Source organism: Caretta caretta, chromosome 7 (assembly GCF_965140235.1).
Source record: "Caretta caretta isolate rCarCar2 chromosome 7, rCarCar1.hap1, whole genome shotgun sequence".
NCBI classification, from domain to species: domain Eukaryota; kingdom Metazoa; phylum Chordata; order Testudines; family Cheloniidae; genus Caretta; species Caretta caretta.
This window is the reverse complement of record NC_134212.1, coordinates 50,015,016-50,035,698: the sequence shown is the minus strand read 5'-3', so window position 1 is coordinate 50,035,698 and position 20,683 is coordinate 50,015,016. Positions and strand designations below refer to the sequence as shown.

The 20,683-nt window shown below is 55.6% G+C and overlaps 1 protein-coding gene across 2 annotated transcripts in view; it reads right to left on the bottom strand.

Annotated features, from left to right (window-relative positions):
- Window positions 1–20,217, bottom strand: part of MST1R (macrophage stimulating 1 receptor) — a 50,336-nt gene extending 30,119 nt beyond the window's left edge. The window contains exons 1-2 of one of the 2 annotated variants that reach the window (XM_075130642.1): window positions 20,130–20,217; window positions 15,069–16,399 (exon numbers count right to left, since the gene is read on the bottom strand). In XM_075130642.1, the coding sequence (XP_074986743.1) occupies window positions 15,069–16,289 (1,221 nt within the window). In that variant the 5' untranslated portion in view covers window positions 16,290–16,399; window positions 20,130–20,217. The other variant, XM_048856498.2, reaches the window with a different exon arrangement.
- Window positions 20,218–20,683: the final 466 nt, after the last annotated feature.

Here is a 20,683-nt window from a genome sequence, read left to right as displayed (position 1 = left end):
CCGTCTCCATCGCCTGGCCCAGAGCCACATCCATGGGCCTGGCACGGATGGCCCCACAGGGAGGCTCCATGGGATCTGATGCAGGCCATCCCTGGGGGTGAGGCCACTACTGCTAGGGCCCTGCTAGCTAGTCACCCCAGGGGCAGGAGGGACTGCTGGCTCCAGCACTACCTCAGCAGGTAGGTCAGAACACACCGGTGAAGATTACAATCGGAGCAGGGTGGCACATTAAGCCTGTGACGGGACATTCAGGACCGGGGTCATAGGAAGCAAAGCCCCCTCTGGTTACAGCCAGAGGTCCCGGAGATGAGGATGCAGTGCTTCTGTCCTGCCTCGCGTTGGCTGTGTACCATTTGCTATCCCGCTGTAGAGTCCTCGGACAGCTCCTAACTTTAGGCCTGTTTGCCTCTCGCTTGCGTGACTCAGCTGTCTTGCCCTGGAGTCATAACACCCACCCCTTCCTCCATGCGCATTAGCACTCGACCCGGCGGGAGCAGGCAGCCCAATTTCCCTGCCTTTGGGACTCGCACAGCTCCAGGCAGCTGCTGCAGAAGAGGAGGGCAGCCGACTGTAAGCAGAGCGTGAGCTCATGCCAGGCGCTTTTGGGAAATGGACGAGACATCTGGCAAGAGCTCAGACTCAGTGTCCTCCCACTCCCGAAGCAGGGGCTTGAGGCAAAGGGCTTGGCCTGACCCTGCAATGCACAATAGTGGAAGGAAGGAGACGAAGCTGGACCGAAAGGCCACAGCAGCCTCTGTGTCTGTGGAGGGAGGATTTTCCGTCACACTCCCAGGAAACATGGTGGGTTCCCATTCCCTCCAGGGCAGAACTCCCAGGAGATGAAACCGGGGAAGGGCAAGGAATCCAGCTGAGATCAGAGCTCGGTACACAGCCTCAGGCAGGGCTACTCTTAAAAATCCGATTGTCCCAGCGACGGCACTTGGCTGGGAAAACGTCACCCCAAGCACTGTAGTTTTGCTGGCCTAACCCCCAGTGCAGACACAACTAGGCCAACAGAATTCTCCCTTTACCTAGTTACCACCTCTCGGAGAGCTGGATTCACTCCAGCCATGGGAAAACCCCTTAGCTGGCATAGGAAGTGTCTAGGCTGCAGCTCTACCGGGGCACAGCCGCAGCACTGTAGCTGTGCGGCTGCAGACACATTCCGGCCCACCCCTCTCCTCTACCCAGTCACGGGGCAAAGGGCTGCCCTGCTGCGCCCTATCCCAGACAGCCTCCACCTCACCTCATCACCCCCCTCCACGCCCCAGCCACCCGCGGCATTTCACAGCCTCCAGCGGCTGAAGTTCACCGCCTCTGATTCTTCCGGCACGGGGAGCTTCCCCCTGCACATCTGCACCTGCCTAGACAAAATCTAGCTGTGCTCTGCCAGTAGCAGAGTCCCACTGGGGGGAGCAGTAAGAGCACGGCTGCAGGAGGGGCTCCCGACAGGACTCCAGTCGCCAGCACTTCCCATCTTCGCAGCGCAGCACACGACAAACCATGGCACAGGAACACCAGGGAGGTTACACAGCCCGGCCCTCAGACATTAGGAAACAGGACATTAAAGGGCGCCCGTGGACCTTGAATTCGGCCCCTGGGGTGATTGCATTACGGTGCAGTCTTTAATTACAGGACCACCGTCCGGCTTCCCCACGGGTGAGCATGTCACGGCTGTGCCCTAACGCACGTACACAAGGGGCCAAAGGCTTTCAGATGGGTCACCAGCAGGGTTGGGACTGTGAGACGCACTGCACAGACCTCTGCCCCTGGAGCTACCCACATCAGTAGTACGTTGTCATCCTCTCCCGGGTCAGGAAGATGAGACGCACGCTTTGCTGGGGGCTCCCAGTTAGTGGTAGAGGAATGGTGAGATGCAGGGATCTCTCCTTCCATTCCTGGGCTCGGAAGGGAGCCCAGACATTTCTGACATTTTTCCCAAGCTGTCCCATCCGCTCCAACCTGTCCCAGTCCTGTCTCTTCCCCACCCCAGCTCCTTGCCTACCCAGGCTGTCTCCAGTCCTCAGGCTTCTCATCCCAGTCCCTGTCTCCTTGTCCAGCCAGTCCCAGTCCCTCCTCCAGCTATTTGTCCAATCTGTCTCTCTCCTATCCCCAGGGCTGGTGCCCTAGATCCCTTCCCAGGCTCCTCAGCTAACCTGTCTCCAATGAATCCCCTCGCCAGCCCCATGGCCCAGTCTCTTGGCCTAGCCAGTCCCAGTTCTCCTCTTGTACCTAGCTCCTTGTCAGATCTGTCTCTATCCCACCCTCCATTCTCCTTGTCCAACCAGCCCGAATCCTCCAGACCCTCATGTGACCCGAATGCTTCCCTCAGTGGCTCTCAGTACTCATCTCCTTGCCCAAGCAGTCTCAGTCTCCCCACCCCAGCTCTCAGCCCCAGTCTCCCCCACACGCATTCCAGGCCCAGTTTCCCCACGCTAGTCTCATACTCCTGGTCCCAGGTTACTCCTTCCCCTACTTCCCAGGACTGGCTCTTGCCTCTCTGCATTCATCTCAGCTTCCTGCTCCCCAGGACCTGGTTGCCGGCACGGGGGCTCTGAGAGCGCCCGAGAGCCCAGCTCCTGCCCTCGATCCCTGTGCCCGGCTGGGGCCAGGAACAGCTCTGCCCACCCCCTGTAGCCTGGGCTGGAGCATCAGATGCTCAGTAGGAAGGTGGCTGCGCAGACTGGGAGCTCTGGGGCGATGGAGCATGCTCAGTGAGGGAGAATCTCTGGCCACCACTGCGGAAGTCTTCACTGAGCATGTGTGAACTGTAATGTTAAAACTCTTTGAACTTAGCCAAGTGTGGGAGGATTTTCCTGGGGACAACAAAAGGCACCTCCCTGACACAGGCGACCCTGTGTCACATCCCTGCTCCAAAGCATGGGGCCACTAGAGCTGGCCATGCAAAAGGTCGCATGCAAAACCTCAACCTGACCACATAGAAACAGGGGCTGCTCCAGCTACAAGCAAACTAGCCAGCTGCCTAGGATTTCTGGGAGACACACCGCGGACCCGTCTACTGGGGGAGGGAGGAAGGAGGTGAGCTGCAGAGCACTAACAGCCCCGTGGAGACCCTGATGTGTTAATACACAATTCACAACCCCCACAAACTGCTCCATGGTGGAGTGCAGACAAGCCCTATGGGGGATGGGGCAGGAAGGCCCCTGGCACAATGGCCATAGACATCGAGGGGAGAGGCCTGGTCCCTCCAGTGGGAGGAGAGGGGAGGCCCTGGAGAGTGCAGTTTCTCCCGTGGGAGGAGAAGGGGGGAGATCCTGGCCCCCCTCTTTAAATGCCACTCCGCCGCCCCTGGGCAACACAGCATGTATTTCCCCAGCCTCGTTCTTGGAAACAGCTTGATCATTTTGGCTGGAAATTCCCAACAAAATTCAGGCTGCAGAAGACACAGGGCATGGAAAATTAAGCCCAAATGGTTAAAATTTGGCAAAGTTATAAGTAACTGACAATGGGGTCTTATAATAGGAAATGCTGGGTAGCCTTCCCAATAGGCCAGACTGCCAGCCCCGGCTCTGAGCACTGGGGTCGCAGAACAACGTCCCTCCCCTGCTGCCAGCCCTGGCTCTGAGCACTGGTTGCAGAGCCACGTCCATCCCATGCTGCCTGCCCCCAGACCAGCTCCCAAGCATGACAAGGATCAGTCCCAGGAACGCACATGGAGACCACAGCAACCCTCCAGATCAGCCACACCACACAACCCCTGGGGCTGCACCATACCAGCTTCCATGGAGACACTGCCCAGCCCTGAGCTAAAGACCAACCAAGATGACCCGTCTCGAGCTGCTCGGCGTGTGGGACCAACAGCACCACACAGCTCCTGACCCGGCAGCTCCACAGCTTAGATCAGGACCCTGTGTTTTTAAATCTGGCGCAGTCAGCTGTGGGGTGACTTAGGCCTCACCTTTCTTCTCTGGCAAGCCTGAGGAATGTGCACAAACCCCCTGGCAGTGTCCCACACCCACACGGAAGCCTCTCCACTGCCTGGGGCCCTGGAAGCGAATCCATGATGGGGCTTGGCCTGGAATCCAGGAGACTAGCTTGCGCGCACGCACACACACACACACACGCACACACATGCACACCCTTCCCAAGCCCAAGGTCACCTGACACCACCGAACATTTCCTCCTGGGGCTCCAAGGAGAACAAAGCCATTCTCACTGCCATAGCCCCATGGCTCTGAAACAGCCTCCCGACACTTAGCACCTGTGCAAGCCGGAGCACTATGGATAGACTGATCTCCCCGAGCTGCCCCAGCACCACGCCAGACATGGGTATCAGCTCCGGGTGAGGGAGAAGAGCAGCACACTGCCTAGGGAGGAACCTGGAGAGGGTTAGGAATTCTGCAGGGGAGAGAAAGGGTGCCAAGAAGCGCCTGGCACCAGGGAACAGGAAAGGGGGAACTGGCCTGGATCCTGCCAAAGCAGAGTGTCCGCTGTATGCGCGCACATGAAACCAGAACTGGCCTATGTTGTCTCACTGTCAGCATGCAGGTGTCACCCCAGGAGAACCACCGTACTGGACATAGTCAGAGGCGATGCTGGGGCAGCCTCCTCTGGGGGGCACTCATTCCCCAGAACCTGACTCCTTGCGAAAATTTCCCCCCCCAGGTGGGTCAGAAATAAGCCACGCCCTGGCTCTGCAGCCGGGAAGCATCGTGCCAGCTGCTCACCACCAGCCCTGGCGTGTAGTCGAGCGAAGCATGCTAGAAACAGCAGCGTCGTCACAGCAGTGTGAGCATTGGGCCGGGCACCCCAGTACGATCTCATCCAAGACCCTAAGTACATACTCGAAAGGGTGGCCTGTCCCACTGTCCATGCTGCAGCAACTACACTGCTGTTTTTAGCCCACTAGCGCAATCAGAGCCAGCATGGGTCTGTCTCCTGGGATTGGAAATCTCACCTCCAGCCCCAGCATAGAGACACCCTCAGTGTGAGAATTAATCAGGTTTCAGCGGATGGCACATTCTGTTTCTGTCAGACTGCCAGGAAACCCAGATGGGCTGAAACCCCATTGAATTGGGCCCTGGACTTGTACAAGGCACTTGCTGCCCAGTGCACTCAGACGACAACATGCCGCCCTCCGGAGAAGATCCCAAGGTTTCAAAGGGTTGGGCTCAGCTGCATTTGTGTCACACAAGTTCCACTGTCTAGCTCCATCACAGCAGCCCCAGGGGTGGTCTCCCCATACAGCAGTGCCATGGGATGGCTAGTGAGAGTTGTCCTGGCCACAGAATGCTGAATGCACATGGCATGGTCCCGGGCTGAGCTCCAAGTCAAGACCCCTGCACGGCACCATCATTGCAGTCAGGGGATGTGTTCCATGCTCTCGGCCCTTCCCCATCAGCAGCTCCGGGCGCCCCAGATCTGCAGCACAGAGATGGGATTGCTGCGACATGCTACCCAGTGAGGGTAGCAGCTACCGAGGGAGGAGAACATAGCCACAAGGCACCTTCACCCTGGGGGCCTGCACTCAGCCACTCTCACAAGGAGGGGCCTGCAGGTTCCACGCCACACGCTACTCCCAGCTCCAAAGTCAGGGTCAGTCAGTACCCGGGCATGGGGGCAGCGGGACACAGCCTGCAAACTGACCTCTGCACCATCTCTGAGACAGAGCTGGGAAGGGCCAGAGGCAACAGGGGTAAAGAGGTTGCAATGCTGGCAGACCACAGGGTGGAGCATCCCAGACCCAACACAAAATCCACACCTGCCAACACAACCCAAAACGTGGAAGCTTTTTACTGCCAATGAACAGAACTGAAAATAGCCTCCCAGCCCACCAAGGCGAGCCCAGAGACTTCCCATCCCCAGGCCTCACCCCAGTGCGGTGTGGCTTAGGGCATGTTTAATGCTCTGGGGTCACATCCACAGGGACCAGCGCTGGGCAGCTCTCTCAGCTCTCCTATTAAATATTAACATTAACCAGCCCCTGGGGAGTTGTTCCTTCCATTGCTTAGGAGCAGCTGGGCTAGGAATGGAGCATGGGACACGCCCACCCAACCTGGAACTCTAGGCAGGGAATGTAAGCAAGCTGCAGCCAGTTAGCTGAATGCTAGCACAGGCCAGATCCCTAACCACAGCTCCAGGAGAGCACTGATGTGGGCTGTCTGAGACACGCCCGCAGGGCTGGGGCACAGCAGGGTGAAACTCAGGGCTCGCCCTCCCTGGCTGTATCTCCCTAGAAAAGCTGGCACTAATTCCCCTCGTATTTCTGTACCTACAAACACAATCTCCAGGGTGCTCCCCTCCCCAACCCTCCTTGCAGCCCCAATTCCCCTGCTGCCTGAAACCCCACAGACAGAAGATCTCTGAGGCCCTGATTGCAGAATGTGATTATGCTGCACCCAGCAGCGATATGGCCTTGCGGCGGGCAGAACATGGGGGTATTTGAGCTCTCTGAGGATCCAGAGGAGTGGGTCAGATTACAGGGCAATTAGCAGCCACAAGCGGAACCCTAAATCAGAAGCACCTCTTGCACCTGTGTGCGCTCAGCCTACAGCTAGGAGAGCCCAGACCTGGCACTGTTGTCCCTGACTTAACAAGGCCAATGCACCAAACACAAGGTTACAAATCCCCCGTGACTAACTGTGCCAAGTGTCGCCCGGTGCACCTGCTGAGAGGCCTGCGGTAGGAACATCCAGATGGGGCAGTTCCCAGGTGCAGCGGTGAGAGCTAATCAGAGACAGCAAACATGCAGCAGGCTACACACCCTGTCTGCGTCTGCACGGGGTGAGTTGCAGGCAACCGGCCTCTCTCCATGCCTGCTCTGTCCCTGCTCCCTGGAGCTCAGCACTGGCTTGATCCTGGGTTTTCATATCCCGCAGCTCACTCTCCGAGTGGCTTAGGACACTGCCACCAGTCTGCAAGGATGGTGCCGATGCCCCCAGTGCTGCAGCAACAGAGCATGGTGATGCCAGGCAGTACCGCCAAGAAGTGCAAGTGCAGTCAGGCCAGAGAGGCATTACATGGGTAGGGAGCCACCATTTGCACTGCCCCCTCCCCGTCCTAGCCACTGTGGCAGTGCTGAGGCCCCTGGCCACACACCAGCACTTGTTACCTTCCCCCATGGTACAGCCTCCTTGGGCATGTCTGGCAGAGCCCTAGCCATTCTCGTTCATCCTGCACTGGACAGGAGACAGCTTCTCTCTCTGAGCCACAGGCCCAGACACTTCCCTGCACCCCCACTAGGGAATCGATTTTCCCCTCAGGCCATAGCAAAGGCTGAACCGAAGATCCCAGCTGGGAGTGTGAAGATCCAGGCCAAGCCAGAAATGCAGCGAGGGGCCAGCTGGGAACTGACCCTGCTGGAGTCGCTGGGGAGAATTGAGTGTCCTACTCTGGGGAGCTTGCTTTTCCCCTTACTCTGGGCTTGCCTTGGTCGCCAGCCCCTCCATGCAGCCCAGCTCTCTACCGAGCCTTTGGGAGGCCAGGTTCTGCCCCACCCCCCGGCAGCTGGACGATTCACTGCCTCTCTTCAGTCATCTGCTTGTTTCCGAACAGGGAGAGAGAGGAGATTTAGGGATCAGGACGATGACAAGCTAATGGCGTGAGCCACCTGCCTCCTGCACTCAGCTCTGCTGGCACTGCTCAGTCCTGACCTGCAGCCCCACTGCTGCCCCAGCCAAGGTCAGAGATGGGATAATGCTGATGGTGCCCTGCCCACTCCTCGACCTGGGACAGGGCTTGGGTTTGGTTTGAGACCCAGGCAGCCCACTGAAGCATGGCTGGATCTGAGAGAGTGCTGGGGCTCCAAAGATCAACCCAAGGGCTGGAGTCACTATTCCATCTGAGGTGGCACTCCCAAGAGAGAAGGAGTAGGAGAGCTGGGTGTAGGTCTGAGATTTGACCAACGTACATGGCAGAGGGGCATTGCTGGCACATGATGGCATATATCACATTGGTAGATGTGCAGGTGAACGAGCCTCTGATGGTGTGGCTGATGTGATTAGGCCCTATGATGGTATTTCCTGAATAGATATGTGGACATAGTTGGCAACGGGCTTTGTTGCAAGGATAGGTTCCTGGTTTAGTGGTTCTGTTGTGTATATGCCATCATGTGCCAGCAATGCCCCTCTGCCATTTGCCATTGCCATTTGCCATGTCAAACTGAACAGTCTCTACGTAAAAGAATAAATGGACACAAATCAGACGTCAAGAAATATAACATTCAAAAACCAGTTGAGAACACTTCAATCTCTCTGGTCACTCGATTATAGACCTAAAAGTGGCAATACTTCAACAAAAAAAATTTCAGAAACAGACTCCAACGAGAGACTGCTGAATTGGAATTAATTTGCAAACTGGACACAATTAACTTAGGCTTGAATAGAGACTGGGAGTGGATGGGTCATTACACAAAGCAAAACTATTTCCCCATGTTTGTCCCCCACCATCCCCCCCATTGTTCCTCAGACCTTCTTGTCAACTGCTGGAAATGGCCCACCTTGATTATCACTACAAAAGGTCCCACCCACTCCCCCACCCCGCTCTCCTGCTGGTAACAGCTCACCTTAAGTGATCACTCTGGTTACAGTGTGAATGGTAACACCCATTGTTTTATGTTTTCTATGTATATAAATCTCCCCACTGTATTTTCCACTGAATGCATCCGATGAAGTGAGCTGTAGCTCACGAAAGCTTATGCTCAAATAAATTTGTTAGCTCTAAGGTGCCACAAGTACTCCTCTTCTTTTTACAGAAGATCTTAAGTTACAATTTGGGCATGAGAGATAAAATATAAAGAGTTGAGCAGGAAGGAGAAAACATAGGTGCCAGTGCATGATTGGTTAAATGTTGTTACCTAGGAGTACTGAGTTAAAGGAGGTAGCTAGTTTTACCTATATAATGTAACAAAAAACAATGCTCTTTGGGAACCATCTCCAGACAGGAATTTAACATCAAATTTTATCTCTCATGCACAAATGCAAGAAGCCTGGGAAACGAGCAGGGAGAAATGGAAGTCCTGGCACAGTCAAGCAATTATGATGTGATTGGAATAACCGAGACTTGGTGGGATAACTCACATGACTGGAGTACTGTCATGGATGGATGGATATAAACTGTTCAGGAAGGACAGGCAGGGCAGAAAAGGTGGGGCAGTTGCACTGTATGTAAGAGAGCAGTATGACTGCTCAGAGCTCCGGTATGAAACTGCAGAAAAACCTCTGGATTAAGTTTAGAAGCGTGAGCAACAAGGGTGATGTCATGGTGGGAGTCTGCTCTAGACCACCAGACCGGGGGATGAGGTGGACGAGGCTTTCTTCCAGCAAATAACAGAAATTACTAGATCACTGGCCCTGGTTCTCATGGTTCTTCAATCACCCTGATATCTGCTGGGAGAGCAATACAGCGGTGCACAGACAATCCAGGAAGTTTTTGGAAAGTGTAGGGGACAATTTCCTGGTGCAAGTGCTGGAGGAACCAACTAGGGGCGGAGCTCTTCTTGACCTGCTGCTCACAAACTGGGAAGAATTAGTAGGGGAAGCAAAAGTGGAGGAAGGAGAGCAGCAGAATACTTACCCTGGACTCCAGACTTTGACTCCCTCGGGGAACTGATGGGCAGGATCCCCTGGGAGAATAACATGAGGGGGAAAGGAGTCCAGGAGAGCTGGCTGTATTTTAAAGAATCCTTACTGAGGTTGCAGGAACAAACCATCCTGATGTGTAGAAAGAATAGTAAATATGGCAGGCGACCAGCTTGGCTTAACAGTGAAATCCTTGCTAATTAAACACAAAAAAGAAGCTTACAAGAAGTGAAAGATTGGACAAATGACCAGGGAGGAGTATAAAAATATTGCTCAGGCATGCAGGAGTGAAATCAGGAAGGCCAAATCACACTTGGAGTTGCAACTAGCAAGGAACGTTAAGAGTAACAAGAAGGGTTTCTACAGGTATATTAGAAACAAGAAGAAGGTCAAGGAAAGTGTGGGACCCTTACTGAATGTGGGAGGCAACCTAGCGACAGAGGATGTGGAAAAAGCTAATGTACTCAATGTTCTTATTGCCTCTGTCTTCACGAACAAGGTCAGCTCCCAGACTACTGCACTGGGCAGCACAGCATAGGGAGGAGGTGACCAGCTCTCTGTGGAGTAAGAAGAGGTTCAGGACTATTTAGAAGAGCTGAATAAGCATAAGTCCATGGGGCCGGATGCGCTGCATCCAATGGTGCTAAAGGAGTTGGCGGATGTGATTGCAGAGCCATCGGCCATTATCTTTGAAAACTCATGGCGATCGAGGGACATCCCAGATGACTGGAAAAAGGCTAATGTAGTGCCCATCTTTAAAAAAGATCCGGTAAGGAGGATCCAGGGAACTAAAGGCCAGTCAGACTCACCTCAGTCCCTGGAAAAATCATGGAGCAGGTCCTCAAGGAATCAATTTTGAAGCACTTAGAGGAGAGGAAAGTGATCAGGAACAGTCAGCATGGATTCACCAAGGGAAAGTCATGCCTGACTAACCTAATTGCCTTCTATGAGGAGATAACTGGCTCTGTGGATGAGGGGATAACAGTGGACGTGTTATTCCTTGACTTTAGCAAAGCTTTTGATATGGTCTCCCACAGTATTCTTGCCAGCAAGTTAAAGTAGTATGTGCTGGATGAATGGACTATAAGGAGGATAGAAAGCTGTCGAGATCGTCGGGCTCAACAGGTAGTGATCAATGGCTTCCATGTCTAGTTGGCAGCGGGTATCGAGCGGAGTGCCCCAAGGGTCGGTTCTGGGGCCGGTTTTGTTCAATATCTTAATGAATGATCTGGAGGATGGTGTGGATTGCGCCCTCAGCAAGTTTGCAGATGACACTAAACTGGGAGGAGTGGTAGAAATGCTGGAGGGCAGGGATAGGATACAGAGGGACCTGGACAAATTAGAGGATTGGGCCAAAAGAAATCTGATGAAGTTCAACAAGGACAAGTGCAGAGTCCTGCACTTAGGACAGAAGAATCCCATGCACTACTACAGACCAGGGACCTAGTGGCTAGGCATCAATTCTGCAGAAAAGGACCTAGGGGTTACAGTGGACGAGAAGCTGGATATGAATCAACAGTGTGCCCTTGTTGCCAAGAAGGCTAATGGCATTTTGGGCTGTATAAGTAGGAGCATTGCCAGCAGATCAAGAGACGTGATCGTTCCCCTTTATTTGGCATTGGTGAGGCCTCATCTGGAGAACGGTGTCCAGTTCTGGGCCCCACACTACAAGAAGGATGTAGAAAAACTGGAAAGAGTCCAGTGGAGGGCAACAAAAAGGGTTAGGGGGCTGGAGCGCATGATTTATGAGGAGAGGCTGAGGAAACTGGGATTACTTAGTCTGCAAAAGAGAAGAATGAGGGGGGATTTGATATATGCTTTCAACTATCTGAAAGGGGGTTCCAAAGAGGATGGATCTAGATTGTTCTCAGCGGTAGCAGATGACAGAACAAGAAGTAATGGTCTCATGTTGCAGTGGGGAAGGTTTAGGTTGGATATTAGGAAAAACTTGTTCTCTAGGAGGGTGGTGAAGCAATGGAATGGGTTACCTAGGGAGGTAGTGGAATCTCCTGCCTTAGAGGTTTTCAAGGTCAGGCTTGACAAAGCCCTGGCTGGGATGATTTAGTTGGGGATTGGTCCTACTTTGAGCACGGGGTTGGACTAGATGACCTCCTGAGGTCCCTTCCAACCCTGATATTCTATGATTCTATGATCAAGCTGCTACAACTCTGACCCATCTGCACGACCGTGACTTGCAGAGGCGTCGCCGGAACCTCCAGATGAGAGGATCCTGACTGGCCATCGGGTGAATTATGTCTGTATAGTGGGAGTGTTGAGCATAAGAGATTTGCTTGGTATATGTATTCTCTGTGTGTTGCTAAGAAATAGATGTTCAGAGCACAGTTGTATAAGGCTCTCTCACTGAGAAAAAGTCCTGCAGACCCATAGGGCCCTGAGAACCAAGGGAAAGGGCAGGTACTTAAATTGACCAAGTTTCTTCCTGAGCCCCGTGGGTAAGAATAGGTGCCTTACACCCTGAGCCCTCGGAAGGGAAAGGATGGGGGTGCCTAAATTGATTGGATATAGGCGAGGTGCCCTGGATTTTTGGCGGGTAACATGGGGGACAGCACCGGGGGCACCCCCTACAGCGCTGTGCTAGGAACAAGCCCTTACCTTGAGCCCAGGGTATACCACCCCCACCAGGGCTCTGCTGGGTTTGAGCAGGGATGCAGACATAGAGGAGAGACATCACGGCCCACCTTAGCCACAGGATGGGGCTGTTCCCGCAGACCCCTGGACATGCAGGTCTTTGGCCAGGCTGCCAGTGCACAGGGGACACAGGTGAGCCCGTTTGACCAGAGCCCAGGTGCCCAGGCTGACTCCTCGTTCGAATAACACAGTGCAGATGGGCACCAGCTTCCTCTTTACAGCAGGTGCTGTCCACTGAGGCAGCGCCATCTAGATCCAAGGGCAGCGCGGTGGGGGGAGGGGGAAAGCAAAGCTGCTGGAATAGGAAGGAAGGTCCCATCACAGGTCAAGGACAGAACTGGCCACCTGCATGCCCTAGGGCGGCATGTTCCCAAGGAACTCCTGTAACACCCTTTGGCTGGCTTCCCCACTGCAGGCGGAGAACTCACCCTCTCCAGCCTGACAGAGCAAGCCTAGAGCCAGGCCATGCTGTGCCCACTCCTCCAGCCCAGGCCTGAGTCTCTCCCACCATGTCCCATCCTATTATTTAAGAGTGGATTGGGCTGGGCTTGAATGAGAGATAAACCCAGCCTCTGCGGTGCCCCGCCCCCCACAGCCCCTACTCCTAGGCACAGCATCTGGCTTCAAATGGTAACTAAGTCCACATTCAGAAGTGACAGCCGCTACTTCCCTAGCACTGCCTCAAGGGCTTGACACACGCTCAGGACACAGCCGAGTTCCCACCAGATGGAAGGACAAAACTGGGAACCAGAAACAGAGCTGCTACCAAGGCCGCACCCTTTACTCTTCCTAACCACCAGGAATGCATGGGCTGCCTGTGAGACGGAGTGAGGGGCTTTCCTAGGTGGATTGCTCATCACCCCTTCCTGCCACTGTAGAAATCTGCCCGCAGCCAGAGATCATGTAGCGACAGAGAGGGGGAATGAGTCAGGATTATTACACAATCCGGCAAAGCAGGCAGTCGTCGGATTCCAGAGGCAGCAACATCCCTTCAGCTGCCAACACGCTGTTTGTTTTGCTTGTGCAAACTAAGTCGGCTTCCTGCACAGGCCGCGCTATCAGTTTCCAACTGGCCTATGGGCCCATTTCACACCAGAAACCTCCCACGCTTCCAAACCCACTCTCTGCAAGGTGCCAGGCTCTCCTACCGTTTGCCAGCATGGCACAGCCCAGTGTTAAACTGCAAGTTGCCCTGGAACCAAGACCCTGCCCCCCCCGCACCGCCCCAAGGTGAGCTTGCTCCTCATCTCTTGGGACGCTGCCGAGGAACGTATCCACACGGAGGGGCTGGCCACCTTGGGTGAGCACTGCCCAGGCTCTGAGCCACGGGAACACCACAGAAGTCAGGTTGCAAACACCTCCTTTCAACACTCTGCAAACAAAACAGGCAGCGTGTTCCCAATTCCTGGGGGCCCCAAGGAAGGGGGCACCAACTTGTTCTGCTCCAGGAAGAACACAAGGCTGAGAGAAAAGGGGAAAAGCAAACAGCCACACAATGCAAGGAACGGGAAGGACAGCAAACAGCAGCCGATTAGTAAAAATAGGAGAAGGCCAAATCAGACCAGACTTTCACCTTATGCAGAGATTGCTAGCCACAGGTTATCACTGTTATTACTCATGCCTATTGCGGCAGGGCCTAAGGGTGACCACACGGTGCCAGGCACTGTAAGACACCCCATAGCTATGGCAGTGTGAGGCCGGCCAGGAGCGCGGTACCACCCACTAACACAGCTGGGTGGCACAGAATTAGCTTTGCCCACAGCAGTGCTTGCTGCCCAGAGAAATTTTTGTGGATGGTCATTTTCTACAGTCCTGAGATCACAGGTTTGGAGTCAAGCAGAAGCTCAAAGTGCCAGTGAGTAGCAAAAAGTTGGCATAGCCCTTTTTTCCCCTCTCTGCCTCCCTTGCTGCCAATAACCATGTCTGTCTGTATCCCACCACTCAGAAAACACGGGCTCAAGTGCAGATCACAGGGTTGAGAGTCAGGAAGGCCCAAGTTCTCACGCTGGGTCTGACATGGTTTTTCTGCAGGACTCTGGACCAGCCCCGTCCCCTCCCTCTGCCTCACTTTCCCCATCTGGCAAACGCAGGGGAAGCAAATGTTTCCTTGGGACTTTGTGAGGCTCCATTCATATTTGCACAGCACTTTAAGCAGAGGAAGTGCTATTTGCTAAGCCCATGGGCCACACCCTCTTGAAGGAACGGAAGCAGAAGACAGAGCAGGGCACTTGGATCAACTCATGTGCTGCTAAGAAGTAATGAGGCTGCTGATAAATGTGTGTCATCGGGGCTTATATATAATTCATGGGGTAGAAAAGCAATTAAACCAAACCGCACTGGCTGGGGGGAGGAGCTTTTAGAGTTTGGGGGACAGAAAACAAGGCCGCTATAACTGATCATGAACTACAGCCCCACTAGTCCCACCCTCAAGGTGACATGCGACACAACTAGCTCTGCTCGGAGCAAGGTCAGCAATATGTAAACTGCGAAGAGCCTGGAGCTGCAGCTCGGGCAGCGACCCCCGGCCCTAACCATACAAGCACAGATCCTCACCCACCAGGGCACTCCGCAAGGATGGGGCTCCCCTCAGATGGATCTCAGCTACTGCAGCTGCTAAAGGTCATCTCAACACCCCCCAAACTAGGAAGCACAAAGGCCCGGCTAGCACAGGTAAGGGTGAGGAACAGGATGACGTTAAACAAACTTTGAGCCTCAATAGCTGAGGTTCAATGTGGAATGAGAGGACTGGGGGCAGCTGGGCCACGGTTTCCTTTTATCCCAACCAACTGGCCCACCCCAGAGAAACCGCTATGGACAGAAAGCGCTGCATGCCCCCTGCTCCCCTGGCAAGGGGGAAGCTGGTGTGTGCAGGGGACTCACGTTGTGGGGGCAGTACTCAACGGCCTGGAAGAAGCTAAGCCCTCGCAGCAGCTCACGCTGGGCAACACCACAGCACTTGGACATCCCATCCTCAATGGCCTGGTTGATCTGGTGCACAGGGAAGGCGCACACCGCCGAGTACCAGCGCGGCACGGAACTCTCCGCCTCACTCTCAGCGAACGCACCGAACAGGACCAGGTCGGTGTTGTTGACACTGATTTCCTGGGCCAGCTTTGGGCCCGGCCTGGCCACATAGGCTGCCTGAAGCACGTTGAAAGCCACATCGCGCTTGTGCTCCCCGTCCAAGCTCTGCCTCCGCCTCCGCTTGGACTCGAAGCGGCAATCCAGGACCAGCTCGCGGTACTGATGCATGTCATGCTCCTCGGCACTCAGCCGCGCCAGCCGCGTGTGGTACGATCCAGACATGGGGCTCTCCTTTTGGACAGTCAGGAAGTACACAAAGTCCTGGGCACTGAAGGAATACACGTAGTCAATGGGGTAGGAGTCCTGGAACTCTGACAGCACGTTGAGGGAACGGGAAACATGGAAGAACCCATCCAAGGTAGCCTTCGGTCTCCGGATAGACACAGATTCTGGGCTGTACCTCGCAGCTATACTGCTATTGATGGTAGAGGCAATGTAGAAGTAAGAAACATGGCTGGTTTCAGTCACCAGGACCCTCGTCCCCAGGGGGCTGGCCACGCAGTCTGGGCACTCAGCAGGACTGTTGTCCGCTGAATACAAACAGTAGGTGGCACTAACCACCACCAGGCTGTCTTGGATTTCCAATTCGTGCAGGAAACACCGGCCATGCTGGGAAGTGCCACAGCTGTATAGCCACGGCTCAGATGGGTCCAGCACCAGAACCACGTTATCTGTGTCTTCAGGCTTCCGGACGGCTCCCAGCTCCTGGCACTGGGCACAGATCTCGCACTGAGCACTGCCCACGGGGCCAGTCACGATGATGGATGAGTTTGCTAGTGCTTGGGTCACCACATAGATCTTGTTCCGCACCGCCACAAAGAGGGCGGCTACTCCGCTCGGATCCTTGTAGGTGACAATGTTCTGGATGGGGCCATCTGCGGTGAAGCTGGGCAGCTCGTACTTGACGGTGAAGTCCCTGGTAGCATTATAGGGAATCCGTGGGCACTGCCAAGTGCTGAAAGAAACTCCAGTGAGCATGAACCCCAGGGAGAGGCAAACCAGGAATGAAAGCCCCATGCTAGGGGAGGAAACGCCGCTCCAGGATCCTTGACTCCAAAGGTCACCTGAGCTCCTCAGCTCTGAGCAGGTCTGGGATCCATCGAGTGTGAGCTACCATCCTACTACAGCTGAAATACCAGCAGGAAAGAGCATGTTAGTCTCAGCATTGAAGAGATGCCACATCCCACTCGAGTACTCACTGGGAGCACACCACCTCCCCATCCCCCAGGGCAGGCACCGGGTCTCCCCCCAGAGTGCAGAGGGGATCAGGCCCCCCATGGCTGGATCTCTCCAGCATGTCCACAGCACCTCCCAGCTGGACAGACCCAGAAAAGCGCTAGTCCATCTCATTCACTGGAGGAAAGAAGTGGATTTGTATTGATGGGTCTTGAAGCATACTGCCCTGATGCTGCACTGCCGTGTCAGCCAGTCGCTTGCACAGTCAAGCATCTGGTAACCTCAGTGAGGGCTCACCCAAACCAGGCAAGCCAATACACCCTGCATGCACTGCCCTGGATACACACGGGGGCTGAGGCACATCGGATGTTGAACAGAACGAAGAAGCCTGGCTTGGTTTTAACCAGCTATGACATTTGGATCCCTAAAGACTGGAGGCTGCATGGCTCTGGGGCCCACTTCAGTTGGGATCTGCAAGTAGACAACACTTCTTTCCCCAGAATCCCCTCACCTCTCATGGGCAGCCCAAGCTGTTTGGAAGAGGTAGCACCGGGCAGCCCCTCCTCCATCTGGCCTCCGCACTGCCATGAGATGGAGACAGGAAGGGCTGGGGAGAGGGGAGATCCCTCTCCCTCACTCAGGCACCTGCTGCAGAGCCAGGGACCGAGCATCAAAGGTGAGCCTGGCTACCATCTCAGCCTACATCTAGCTAGGATGGGAACATGGGCGGCGAGTCCTATGGGCCTGTGGTGCCTGGGCACCAGGAATATTCCTGGCCCAGGGCCCGGCTCCAGCAATGTCTGAGGCTGGGTCTCTCCCTCGGCCCCACCTTCCGCCCCGGGCACCCCCGTGCCATGTGTCCCCTGGGCCGTTTAAAACAGCCCGGGGCCTCCACTCACCACCGGCAGTACAGCGGAGCTGAGCAGATTCCTGCCTGCTCGCTCCACGTGGCTGCCAACACCTTCCTGCAGCCCCTGGGTGGGGTGGGTCTGTGTCCTGCCCCAAGTGCTCCTGCGGGGGCAGTGCCTGGGGGTAGCAGCACATGGAGACGCCCACCTGCCCTGCTAGGAGTCCCAGATAAGCACTGCACACACACCCCTCCCAGAGCCTGCACCCCCTCCTTTAGCCCTCAAACTCCCTCCCAGAGCCTGTATCCCCACCCCCAGCTCAGAGCCAGCATTCAAACTCTGTCCCAGAGCCTGCACCCCTCACCTCCTCCTGCACACCCACCCCCTGCCCTAGCCTGGAGCCTGCACCCAGCACCCAAAGTCTGTCCCAGAGCCTGCACCCCTCCCCCTTCCCACACACCCTCTCCTGCCACCAAACTCCCTCCCAGAGCCTGCACCCCAGCCCTCCGCACTCCCTCCCAGAGCCTGCAACCAAACTCCTTCCCAGAGCCTGCACCCCTCACCCCCTCCTGCACCCAGCACCCAAACTCCATCCCAGAGCCTGCACCCCAGACCCCCTCCCCCACCCAAACTCCCTTCCAGAGCCCAACCTCTCACCCGTCCTGCACCCCAATCCCCTGCCTCAGCCCAGGGCCTGCACCCCAGACCTCCTCCCCCCACCCAAACTCCCTCCCAGAGCCTTAGGCAGGTGGGGGGCAGAGTTGGGGGGGGCAGGTTCTGGACACCACCAAAATTGCTACAAACCTGCCACCCCTGGATGGGAATGAAGGGCCTTATTGACAGCCCGCCTCCACTGTTCCCAAAACCATCTGGGTAGGAGCCTTTGTCAGGAAAGTTGAAAGGAGCACTGAAGCTCAGAACAGGGCCCCAGTCAGGTTGTCTGCTAACAAGGGAGGCCTCGGGACTGCACTCACTTCCCTACAGAGCAAAAATTGCAACAGATCAAGAGGCAAAACTCCTGGCCCCAAATCATCTCCATGCATAGCAAGCCCAAGTCTGTTCCAGCTTTATAGAACACCTGCCTCGCTGGATCTGCCCATCTCTGGAAATGAGTTCCACTGGATTTCAGACGCTGGGTCCCTGGAGTAAGCGAAGTTGACAAGGTTTGGTTTCTGTTTGGTTTATTATTATACACGGCTAAAGCCTCAGGGGTACATTTTCCTAACCTTCATAAGCGCATGTGGAGGTGCCCTCAAGCGCAGGAAGTGCATCCACAACTGGCTGGTTATGTTGCTAAACTGCCACTGTTGAGTGGGCACTTAGGCTTTGTCTACATGGGAAAGTTTTACCAGTTAAACCACTATAGTTATATCAGTATAATCCCCCCTCCCCCCACATCCACCCTCTGCCATGCACAAGCTTTATTCCACTATAAGAGACCATTTTTCTGGGTTAGTTTAAACTTCTTCCCAAGCAACATCCGCTAAATCAAACAAGCCACCTTTCTCCTGGCGAGTATCCCCATGGAGCATGGCAGCACCTCTCGATTAGTTTAATTACACACTTCAGCTTACAAATAAGGAAATTTTGCCTTTTAAACAAGGTGGCTTTGGAGCGGGGAACTTCCTCCTCTCATTCTGTCTAGGGCTGCTAGCTGCAGACACACACACCCTGATCACTGCAGTGATTCCGGAAACTTGCCCGCACTGTCTCACACCTCCTCTGCTCCAACACAACATGCCAGAAGAAGGCAGAGGGGGAGAGAATATGGATAAGGAGAGCCAGCCACTCCCTCTACCCCACACCCACCCACCAGCTGGGCATGCTGGGGGCGGGGGGGAGATGAAAGTGGGGAAAGACACCTAGAAGCCAGGAGAACAGTGGGGTTTCCACCAAGACAGGAAGCATGGTAGGTGGAGATGCCCTCCGCATGCCACAAAAACCACGGGACAGGAACGGTTATGACTGACAAGGGCAGATTTGAAGCAGTGACCTGGTGGTGGCAGGTCCTGCTGTGCCTCATGCCTAGTGCTGCAGGTGATGGGCCCTGCGCCCCACTCCCTATCAGATCAGATGCCCGGGTGGTTCTCCCATGCCAGGTGGCACTCTGTCCTGAGCACCCCCGTTGAGTCTCATTAATACGCTCCCAATGGTTAGAAACTGGCCCTAGGAAACTGTGCCAGGCACAGGCAGAGATCTGTCCCTGGGACCAGCATACAGGCACCCACTGAGAGGCAACCCAATGGTCTCAGAGCGTCTGCCTGCCCCTGCCCCGGCCCTTCCCCCCTGGGCAGGGATCCCAACGGCCGGCCTGGGACCCTCTCTGCACCACCCCCGGGGATCTGCCCTGGGAACAGGGAAACCTGGCATCAGTGAGTATAAAATCGGTATTCACCCCCCACGACCCCCATCTCAGAGACACCCCCTGCCCGGTCCTGCTGCCCCAGACACCCCCACCCCAGAGACACCCCTTCCCTGTATCCTCCCTCCTGCCCCAGACGCACCCCCTGCCAGGCCCTGCTGCCCCAGACACCCCCACCCCAGAGACACCCCTTCCCTGTATCCTCCCTCCTGCCCCAGACGCACCCCCTGCCAGGCCCTGCTGCCCCAGACACCCCCACCCCAGAGACACCCCTTCCCTGTATCCTCCCTCCCGCCTCAGACGCACCCCCTGCCTGGCTCCTGCTGCCCCAGACGCCCCCGCCTCCCCGGAGACCCCACTCTCCCAAGCCGAAACCCACCGCAGACGCCGGCCGCTGAGCTGAGCCGAGCCGGGACGGGCCGGGCCGGGCCGGGCCACCCCGTGTGTGCTCGACCTGGGCGCTCCGCTCACCTGGCCGGGCACCTCCGGGGCGGGGCGAGCTGAGCCGTGGGAAGGACGCGCCAGCTCCCGCCCTGGGGCCGGCACGACGGGCGGGCTCCTGCCAGCGGGTCCGCCCGCAGTCTGGTTGGAGCCCCTCGGCAGCGCGGGGTGTGACGTACGCGAGAGCCCGGGAGCTGTGAGTGCCTAGCTAGCCGGGCTGTCATCCCCGGACAGACACACACATTTACACACACGTCGGACAGACACACACCAGACACACACACACAGGAGTAATGGTCTCAAGTTGCAGTGGGGGAGGTTTAGGTTGGATATCAGGAAACACTATTTCACTAGGAGGGTGGTGAAACACTGGAATGCGTTGCCTAGGGAGGTGGTGGAATCTCCTTCCTTAGAAGTTTTTACGGTCAGGCTTGACAAAGCTCTGGCTGGGATGATTTAGTTGGGGATTGGTCCTGCTTTGAGCAGGGGGTTGGACTAGATGACCTCCTGACGTCCCTTCCAACCCTGATATTCTATGATTCTATGATCCCAGACACACATTCACACACACCCCGGACAGACAC